Here is a 10,145-nt window from a genome sequence, read left to right on the forward strand (position 1 = left end):
TAGTCACATAGCACTCTTCAGTGGAGTCTTAGAAAACGGATACATTTTAGTTTAAAATCTTCTAAAAATGAGCAAAGAAGCCCTAAAAGCCTTTGAGTGACAAGGCAGAATCAAAAAGACGGTTTCAACTAGAGATGGGCTAGCTAGGAAAGTGAGCAGTGGTTAGACCCCTTGGCTGTCCGTCAGCAAGATGGCTCCTAATCTGCACTTTCCCTGCTCAGTGGGCACAAAGAAGTCGCCTTTATTCTGGAATGAAATATACGCACCTTGAACTGTGAGGAGAGAGCAATGAATGGAGACATCATTTTTGGAAACACATGTCTCTTAACTGCCCTCTTGAAGGCAGAGAGTGGAAATGCCATGAGGGTCTTAGATTATTTCAGCTATCATTAGAAGAAACAGACAACAGTTTTTGATAAATACAGATCAGCTGGGATTGCAAAATTTTTGAATGCAGCTTGGAAATCTTTCTGGGGTTGTAGGTTCTCTCAAGTGGTTGAAATAGGAGAAATGAAGACTTTGTCTCTTTTTTTTGTGGTGAGGAAATAGTTTAAACTCTTAGCATCTACAGTAGGACAGTGAACTATAAATAATCCAGACAACTTGAATCTGCTGTTGTGCTTGAATGTTTTTATGGCCCCATTTCCACCATGATAAATATGATCATTCTTTCACTTGGATGCATATGCACTTCTGTGTATGGATGGGTGCAATCCCTTCTTCACTGAACAGAGCTTGATAGATAAATACTTGATAAAACAAAAATCTCCCTAACTTACGCTCCACCAATTTTGAGTTTTTGATAATTTGGGCAGGGACCAGATCAAGCAGAAGTTTCCTTTAGCATTATCCATAAAGACAGGGTCTGCTGAGCAAGTTAATAACATAGACAAGATTTAGGAAGAGTATTTAACTATGTAGGAGAAAATACAGCTTCCCATAAATTCTGGCACATGCCTTCTTGATAACAAACATTTGTAGTGCTAAGTGCTTACCTATTCATTAATTCAGATTGGTCCCCTATAGAGTTACTCAGAAAATTTTAATTTTGAGTGACTCTGTACATCTGATCCTTCCTCGCTGGTTTTGAGTTACAGGGAGCTAGCTCAGATTATGTGGACCCTATGGCCAAAGCTGGCTATAGGAGCCTCTCTAGCTTACATACAATGGGCGAGAAATTCTTAGATTTACTTTTGTCAGTGAGCCCAATCAATACTCTAGAGTTGACTATGGTGTCAGTGGGATGCTAATCACTAATATAACTTCCTTTTTTTTTTTTTTTTAACTAATATAACTTCTTTGGAGTCACTGGTGTGTCCTGTGGAGAGCTAAGAATGGAAGACGCAGGTGGGGTGGGGGGGAACAGCACATGATCTCTGATACCTCATAGTCTAAGGTCTCAGCTTGGCCTAATGGTAGATATTTGTCAAGAGGACCACTAAACTTTGTCTTTTTTTTTAAACATATGTGTACAGTGCTCAGTACCGATGGGCATATACTGATGCGCATTGAGAGGATCCATTCTATTTTAGAGAGAAATGTTCATTACCAATAGATGATGTCTTGGTTGTTAGCAACAATATACCTAAAGTCCATTCTAATGTCATCTTAGAACATTTAGGGTTTGGGGAATGGTTTCTTTATTTAGTATTCAAGAGTTTGTCCTTGCCTTGAACACATCTCATAAGCTTAGTGAGTGTTCACATAGGATGTTCGAGACATTTTTGGAAAGCTGGGACATCTGGCTGTATTTTTTGACCTTGTGTAATTTGTAGCTGATACAGGATGACAAGCAGAATTACCCATGGTGGGGCTTTTTTTTTTATTGATATTTTCCCGTCATATTTTAGGGCACTTAGTTGTAAGTTAAGTTTTCAGTTCTCCTTTGACTTCTTACATGCAGGTTGTGGTGATTTAGTGCACTGTCCCGGTGCTGTTCCTTGTAACCTGATGGGAACTTCTCTTTCCCTACATCAGTGATTTGCTGTCTGACTGTTTCCTTTTACTTACCTTCTGCTAGGATGATGTTAGGGGCCCTGTAGGGTACAAGCCAGGGGTATCTGGCTTGTCCCAAAGCAGGCAGTGTGTGCTTAGAAGTGTTAATATGTAAAGAATTAGGGTTATAGATTTATACACTTTGTGAAACTAATTAAAAGGTGCTAAGGTGCCTTCATGAGTGATGTGTTTGCAAAGCCTCAGAACTTGTTTGGGGAGTTCTTGGACTGAAGTTCAGAATGGATGGCTGTGAAGTTCTCAAGCCAAAAATGGCCTGAGTCAGGTGAATTTGGTAGACCTAACTTGTTGAAAAACATGTTTCACTCGTGGTTTAGTAGGCAAGGCACCTGGGGAGTAGAGAGATGGGATTATTTCAAGAAATCAACCTAATTTAGCTTGTGGGAAGTGCACGTCAGGCATTTCATGTCAGTTGCAAGAGGTAATCAATTGGAGGAGAATGTGGAAGCAATTCTAGCCAATCAGAAGGACAGTGTTAGACTGATTATAAAAATGGTTACTTTACGGTCTTAATTCCATGTAGTCTGGAAGACAAACAGATCTCACACTCACTGTCCACATCCCATAATTAACCCTGGATAAAAATGCCTTGTACTTGTCCATGGATGGCTAGATATGCCCTAAAGGTGTTCAGATAATATTTTCTGGAAAAGAGAGTAATAAGACCTAAGGCCTACTAGAAGTTGTTGCATGTGATTTTCCCATTGCCTGGGTTGGTGGTCCAGTTATACTGCAAAGCCTTATGACAGTTCTTCACAGCCCAGTTGACCCAGACAATCTACTGGTGATTTTACGTTAGACAGGTGAATGTGAGCATAGTTGCAGGTATGAGGAAAGCAAGACTAACGATCCAGGAGATGGTGTTGTATTGTACATAATTCACCCATGTTGAGCATAACCAGTTTTTCTCTAGGCCATATGATGATGAAGTAAGGAATGAAAAGTAAAAAAAAAATGTTAATTGGGACTTAGTAAGAAATTTGTGTGTGTTAATAAGAGACCCTTAATGCTGACTTGGTTTTACCCCTGGTATAATGGCCAAAAGGGCACCAGACCATTGGTTTGTTTCCTTTTTTAACCTGGGGCATTCTTCACTCTGCATGGATGATACCAACCTTGAAACTTTGGGCATGCCTCCAGAGGAACAGTGAAGCCGCATTGGAGCCCATGAGAAACTTTCCACTCATCATATCCTGTTTCTTGTAAATTATTTATACTACCTGCATTTGCTTGTTTAATAGTAAAGCACAGTAAACACAATCTTGAGCTTAGTCTCAGTCATAATTTTGACTAACTTTCAAAATTGTTTTTTATGGTCTTGCTCCACATGGCTTTAAATTTTCAGTTACCTCACACTTATCATAAGAATCGGGATTGGTTAGAGCATACCAGGTCATCTTGGCTTGTTGGAGCTGGAGATAGTGAATTCTTTGATATCTGCTTTAAGCAGTGGTAGGTTAGGTGCTCACATGGGGTAGAACGTGTGGACTTCACACTGTGCCACGTGAAAGAAAGGAACATAACTGGATTTGGAAAGAGGTAGATTGATTTACATTTAGTGGCCTGTGTATGAAGTCCTGTAGATTTCTGGACATAAAGAGCTATTCACCTGTTATTGGTTTGAGGGCAGCCTAGTGCCTCCACTCTCTTATTCACTTATTACAATTGCCCCTTGGGGTCATTCTATGACAGGAGGATTAGCACATTATATGCCTACGCTTGAGACACTGTGCATTATGCTCTTCAGCTATGTATTGAAAGTCTTCCAAGTGTTTAATGATTTCAGTTGAAGTGGGGAAATTAATCAGAATGGAATCTAGTGTTGTAGTGGAAAGGAGATTTGGTGTATGGGAGTAGAATTTGAGTTCTATCCAAGCATTTTTCTGATAGCTTAAATGATTTTTCTTGATTTTTTTTCCAGTAGCTGCCTTGCCATAGAAATCAAGATTCTTCCCTCATGTCATCAGGTACAGCTCTTGAATGGTATTGGTTTTATCACGAAATAGCTGGACATCCAGAATCTGAAGAAACTGTAGTATAAAACCAATACTAAAATAGAACCATTCTTGTAGAGAACTAAAGAATCAGTTCTTGGTGCTGTCGCCGAAAGTGACCTTGCAAAACAAATTGGAACTTTGAGACTGTCAGTAATTCAGGATACGTGTAACTTACTTGTGAAGAAAAGATGGCCACCCTAATGGTACACGGTTTTGTCCAAATATGGAGCAGGAAGATGGGGATGTCTAGGTCCAAAGAAGCACACATTGAAACAGTAGAAAGAAAGAAGAAGATCAAACTGGTGGTGTATTTCACCACGGGAGAACATGTAACTTTTCGACTAAGTAATAATATTAAAAACGTGGTCCTTAGATCATATGGAGAAAAGCAAAATCACCTGCACTTAACTTTCCAAAACAATAGCTACTTGTTTATTGAAAGATTATCTTCCAGAGATGCTGAAGAGTTGAAGATGTTCCTGGATAGAGTCCATCAAAATAATATTCAGCCATCCATGAGACCTGGGAGGGATGCAGGTATCTTTGCCAGCATGACAACACCAAAGGAAATCAACAAAAACTCATTCCACAAAGCACGCAAGAAGCCAAATAGTGGATCTTTTCAGACAGGAGAAGGAAGTGGAACACCTGACCTTCAGAAGATGCCTTCCTTTGCATCAAACTCATCAAAACTTAGTTGCAAAGATTTACTAGAGAATGGATACGGGAAGAAGACAAGGATGCTATCATCTGGTTCAGAGATGAATGGGAAAATCCCGCGAAAGAGTAACTCTGTAAGGAAGAAGAAATCCCAGACAAATCCCTTGAGGTATGTAAGCCACAATGAGAAGAAAAAATTGATGTTAGGAGTGTTAGAAAAGAATAAGAAATTAGAGGCCAAGCCCTTAATCAAGACCGTTTCTCCTGGAAAGCCTTGCCTGGATGGCGCAGGTCTTCTTCAGATGCTGTCTGAGAAAATATATTTGGCATTTCTGTTGGCATCAAAGTATAATATGGATGACCCAGAGTGGGACAAACTCAAGAAGACCTTTAACTTCTACCCAGAGAAATTATGGCAAGGCCTCCCCAATTTGGGAAACACCTGTTACATGAATGCAGTTTTACAGTCCTTATTTTCGATTCCATCATTTGCTGATGATTTACTCAGTCAGGATTTCCCATGGGGTAAAATTTCCCTTGATGCTCTTAGCATGTGCCTGGCACAGCTGTTTGTTTTGAAAAATGTTTATAACATAAAAATCAAGGAGAGGTTACTTGTGAATATTAAAAAAACCATTTCAACAGTTGCAGAGATCTTCTCTGGCAACATACAAAATGATGCTCATGAGTTTTTGGGCCACTGTTTGGTTCAGATGAAAGAGAACATGGAGAAATTAAACACAATTTGGAAGATGAAAATTGAATCCGAGGAGGACAATTCAGCTCAACAGGTCTTTGCTGGCACTGCTGCCACCAGAGTGCTCATTTGTCCCGTCATCACTAATTTTGAGTTTGAGTTGCTGCGCTCTATTATTTGTCAAGCCTGTGGTCAGGTTGTTCTCAAGACAGAAGTGAGTAATTACCTCTCCATCAACCTTCCCCAGGGAATGAAAGCTCTCCCTGTGTCTATTCAGTCTGCTTTTGATCTCTTCTTCGGAGCAGAAGAACTTGAGTATAGATGTGAGAAATGTCAGCACAGGAGTTCTGTTGCAGTGCACAAATTCAGTAGGCTCCCCAGGGTTCTCATTGTTCATCTGAAACGTTATATCTTTAACGAGTTTTGGTCGCTAAGGAAGGATGACCAGGAAGTTGTTATTTCTAAGTATTTAAAGTTATCATCTCATTGCAATGAAAGTACCAAACCACCTCTTCCTGTGAGCAAGAATGCACATAATAGGGACTCCCAAATCCTGAAAGTCTTCCAGAAGATGAGTGCTGAAAACCTTTGTCCACCAGCACTTTCCACAAAATTGACCTCAGCATCCAGTGTTTTCCCAGTTCCACACACTGGGCCAGACAAAGAGCCTGAACCACAAAAATGCCAGATTCTCTATGAAGGGTCACGCAGAAAAGAGCAGAAAAAAGACCTGGGAAAATGTTCCGGACTGAATACAACAGAGTCCAAACTGATGAACCCAGGAGATGGAGCAGTCATTGAAAAAGAGCTATTAGCCGCTGGCTTAATGATGAATCTGGAAGAAACGTCCCATTCTCTGATCCACGACAATGAAGGTAAACCCACCAGTGGTCCAGAAACACGCCTTGCAGACAATTATCTTCAAGAAGCGTCTGAAAATCTAAAGCAAAAGAAATACGAGAAAACTAATATGTTTGCAGATTTTGAGAGTGTTGCTGACACCATTGAAGATTTTTATGATGGTAAGAAAAACAGAATTTCAAATGAATTCCAAAAAGTGGCTGAACATACCCAGCAGGATGAAAGGATGAGGCTCTACGAACAAGCCCTTCAGCAGGCACTGCTTCAAACCCTTTTGAAGCCACATGCCCAGTGGTACACGGAGAACCTCAGGAGACCTACAGACTTGAGTCTCCAGGGGGCCAATGTGAATTCCCTAGGTGCATCGGGTTCCAATGAAAACCCTGGAAACAAACAATTTTTAGATATGGAGAAGACAGAAACTGAAGCCAAGAAACCAAAAGGAAATGCCGAGATGAACGATCTCTACACCTATCGGCTCGTTGGTGTTGTCAGCCATCTCGGGCAGACCCCAAATTCAGGCCATTATATCAGCGATGCCTACGACTTTGAGAGGCAAGTGTGGTTCACTTACAACGATCTCCAGGTATCAAGTATCCAAGAAGCTCTGATGCAGGAGGCTAGGCTTTGCACCGGTTACATCTTCTTTTACATGCACAATGAGATCTTTGAAGAGCTGTTGAAAAGGGAAAAGAACTCTCAGTCTCGTAACACAGAGACAGTGGAGACCCCTCAGGAGAAATAAGTGGAACGGACTCCTGGTTGCACACATCTGCTTGACTGCCTCATTGGTCATCACTTTCTCCATGGAAGAAAAACTCTGAACGCTAGCCAAAGATGAAGAGGCAGTTGGCATCCAGGACCAGAGTTCAAGCAGAAACACTTAGGGAGAAACCTCCATTCCTAACCCTAATACAGACACTTCAATCCCACCGTTCTACCTGATAAGCGTTCTTTTCTACTAGGCTAGAACCGTGCCTTCCATATTTGAGTGCAGGGGATTTTAAGTGCAATCCTTGAACCAGCAGCATCAGGAGCATGGAAAAACCTCTTAGAAATGTAGATTCTTGGGTCCCACCACATCCCTACCTAGTAATTCAGAAACTGTCGTTGAGGTGGATTGGGGGTAGGGAACAGCAATTTGATGGAGGTTTTGTCTGATACTTGAGAAATTTAGAGAACTACCGCCATGTGTTAGAATATCCTGGTGGATTTTGCTGTTGTATATTTGAATTACGTATATTTCTAAAGGGGTTTGATTATGTTTTTTGTTTCTTATATTCATGTATGCCTTTCCTTCAGAAACTTATAAAAAACAAAACACACACACAGAAATCACTCTTCTGATCATACTCAGTGATTTGATGAAAAAAATTTAGTTTCTGGAGTCCTGACCAAAAAACCCACAAAAACACCAATTGCTGAGGTCCTAGCAATTAAAAAAAAAACAGTTGCTGTTGTCCTGTCAATAAATAATAAATGAAGTTGGTAACTCATGAATCCTTTTGGGCATATGCAAATGAGACTGTAACACCGGGTCAAGTCTCCAAATTGTTTGCTAAACTCCTCCTTTTCCTCGATGCCAAATGGGCTATATACTCTCAAGCTAAGGATGGAGAACTTATTTGCCCTTAAGAACTTGACCCATTTTTCCTGTTTGCTAGCAAGCTGTTCTTGGTGTCATTTTGGTCTTCTCAGAGAGGCACTTGCTTTGCCTCAAAGGAATATTGATTTACCAGAACTTTATCTTGAACAATCCTCTGCATTCAACATTGCAAGACTAATTCTAGATTTATTTCTCCGTATCTTTTAGCAATGTTGGCCTTATTCCTTCAAGGAATAAACAAACAATGCATACTTTAAAGTGGACTTGTAGGATTTGGAAGTCTTACTTGTTACTGATTTTGTACAAGGTCATAAAACATGCACCTATTTGATACAATGCCATACAGCTTGTGCCTATTTAGTACAATGTCATAAAATGTGTGCCTGGAGCTGATCTGCTTCGGGGTAAAACCTCATGGATCCCGAGGTGGTCATATACTGTTGGAACTCCATGTGATTTAGGAATTTGGAATTCTGATAGTACATAGGTGCCATCTCTGTCCCCTAGCCTTTTTCCACCTCTGAGGCAGGGAACCTGTAACACCTTGTACCTTTGTTCGGAACAAATTACCTATAAATTACTCATACTAAGAGGCTTTCTCACGTCCCATGGAGGGACTGAATTTTTGGTTCCATCATTACCAGCGTGGGTGTCCCCCTTTATGGGGTCTGGTCTTGGTCTGGCTGTAATTAATCCAACAGCTTCTTGATGCTTTTAATCCCAGAGACCCTTAAAGAGGTGAGCTGGAACATAGTGGCGTGGGAAAGTTAGAAAATGCCCTGTAAGGGGAAAACCAGATTCAAAAGTTAGGGAATTCTGTTGTTCACAGCACAGTGTATCGAGAAGGAGGTCTGAATGAGACCTGGAGATTATTGAGGTAGATGTGGGAGGGGGCGCTTTCTAGATTGAATTAATCAGTCTCATGGAAGAAAGTGCGGCAGACACAATGATGAGAAACTTGTTCGACTTGTGTAGTTCTTCAGCAGCTGGGGTGGTTGAAGGATAAGGCTGGAGTTACACTTATGAGGAGAAGAGTGCTAGTTCGGTTTTGAAATTTCAGGCTTTTGACTTCTCTAGAAGAGCTCAGTCTGAGTTCAGTCACATAGGCATCAAAGCAGGAGGTTTGGTAAGAGTGAACGAAAAGTTATTTTGCTTTGAAAGGAACATGAAGATGCGAGCAGTTTTGAGATTTAGGAATGTTTGGTATGCTGCTCTTCGGCATATAGCACTTCCAAAATGCAGGGTAAGTCAAAAGGTGAAGAAGATGGTTGGGAGATCTATGACAGGGAAGTTCTGTCCTTTTGGACAGATGGCTTGGGTGGAACCCATCATGGTCCTTTGAGAAGCAATTTGGAGTGCACAATGAGCAGCTGTATACTACTATTCACCCTGCTATACTGTTATTTAAATAAAAGATTAAAATAATTATTAAGTGACTCAGTGACTGTTACTTATTAGTGAATTTTTATCAGTTCTCTAATTTAGAGATCAGGTTTCTTTTTTAAGATTTTATGTATGTATGTATGTATGTATGTATGTATGTATGTATGTATGTATTTGGGGGAGGGGGGGCGGAGGGAGAGGGAGAGAGAAAATCTTAAGTGGGCGCCACACTGGGTTGTGGGGCTTGATCCCACGACCCTGAGATCATGACGTGAGGAGAAATCAAGAGTCGGGCGCACAACCAACTGAGCCACCCAAGCACCCCCAGGTCAGGTTTCTTTTTTAATTATTTTTAAAAAGATTTTATTTATTTATTTGAGAGAGAGAGCACAAGCATGGGGAGCGGCAGAGGGAGAGGGAGAGGGAGAAGCAGATTCCCCACTGAGCAGGGAGCCTGACATGGGGCTAGATCCCAGGACCCTGGGATCATGACCTGAGCTGAATGCAGACAGTTAACCGACTGAGCCACCCAGGGGCCCCCAGGTCAGGTTTCTAAATAATCCATGGATATAAAAACTTTCTTTAACAGTGTATTAGTTTTTCATTGCTTCTGAAACAAATTACCGCAAACCTAAGGACTTAAAACAACACGACCTTAATATCTTACTGTTCTGGAAGTCAGGAGTCCAAGATGGGTATCACTGGGCTAAAATCAAGATGTTGGCAGGGCAACAGTCCTTGTGGATGCTCTGAAGGGACAATCCATTTCCTCACCTTTCCCAGCTTCTAGGGGCTTCCCCACATTCTTTGGCTCATGGCTTCATTCCTCCAACTCCTAAGCCAGCAATGTCGGGCTGAGTCCTCACACTGCCATCTCTGGTTCTCCCTCTTCTGCTTTCCTCTTCCACTTTTAAGAATCATGGTGAGA

The 10,145-nt window shown here is 41.1% G+C and overlaps 1 protein-coding gene across 1 annotated transcript; it reads left to right on the forward strand.

The window, feature by feature from the left end:
* The first annotated feature begins 4,198 nt into the window (after positions 1-4,198).
* USP26 (ubiquitin specific peptidase 26) lies at positions 4,199-9,218 on the forward strand. The gene has a single exon (XM_006739069.3). The coding sequence runs from the start codon at positions 4,199-4,201 to the stop codon at positions 6,971-6,973; it is 2,775 nt and encodes a 924-aa protein (XP_006739132.1). The 3' UTR covers positions 6,974-9,218.
* The last annotated feature ends 927 nt before the right edge of the window (positions 9,219-10,145 follow it).

This window comes from Leptonychotes weddellii, chromosome X (assembly GCF_054177405.1).
Source record: "Leptonychotes weddellii isolate Sample4059 chromosome X, ASM5417740v2, whole genome shotgun sequence".
Classification (NCBI taxonomy): domain Eukaryota; kingdom Metazoa; phylum Chordata; class Mammalia; order Carnivora; family Phocidae; genus Leptonychotes; species Leptonychotes weddellii.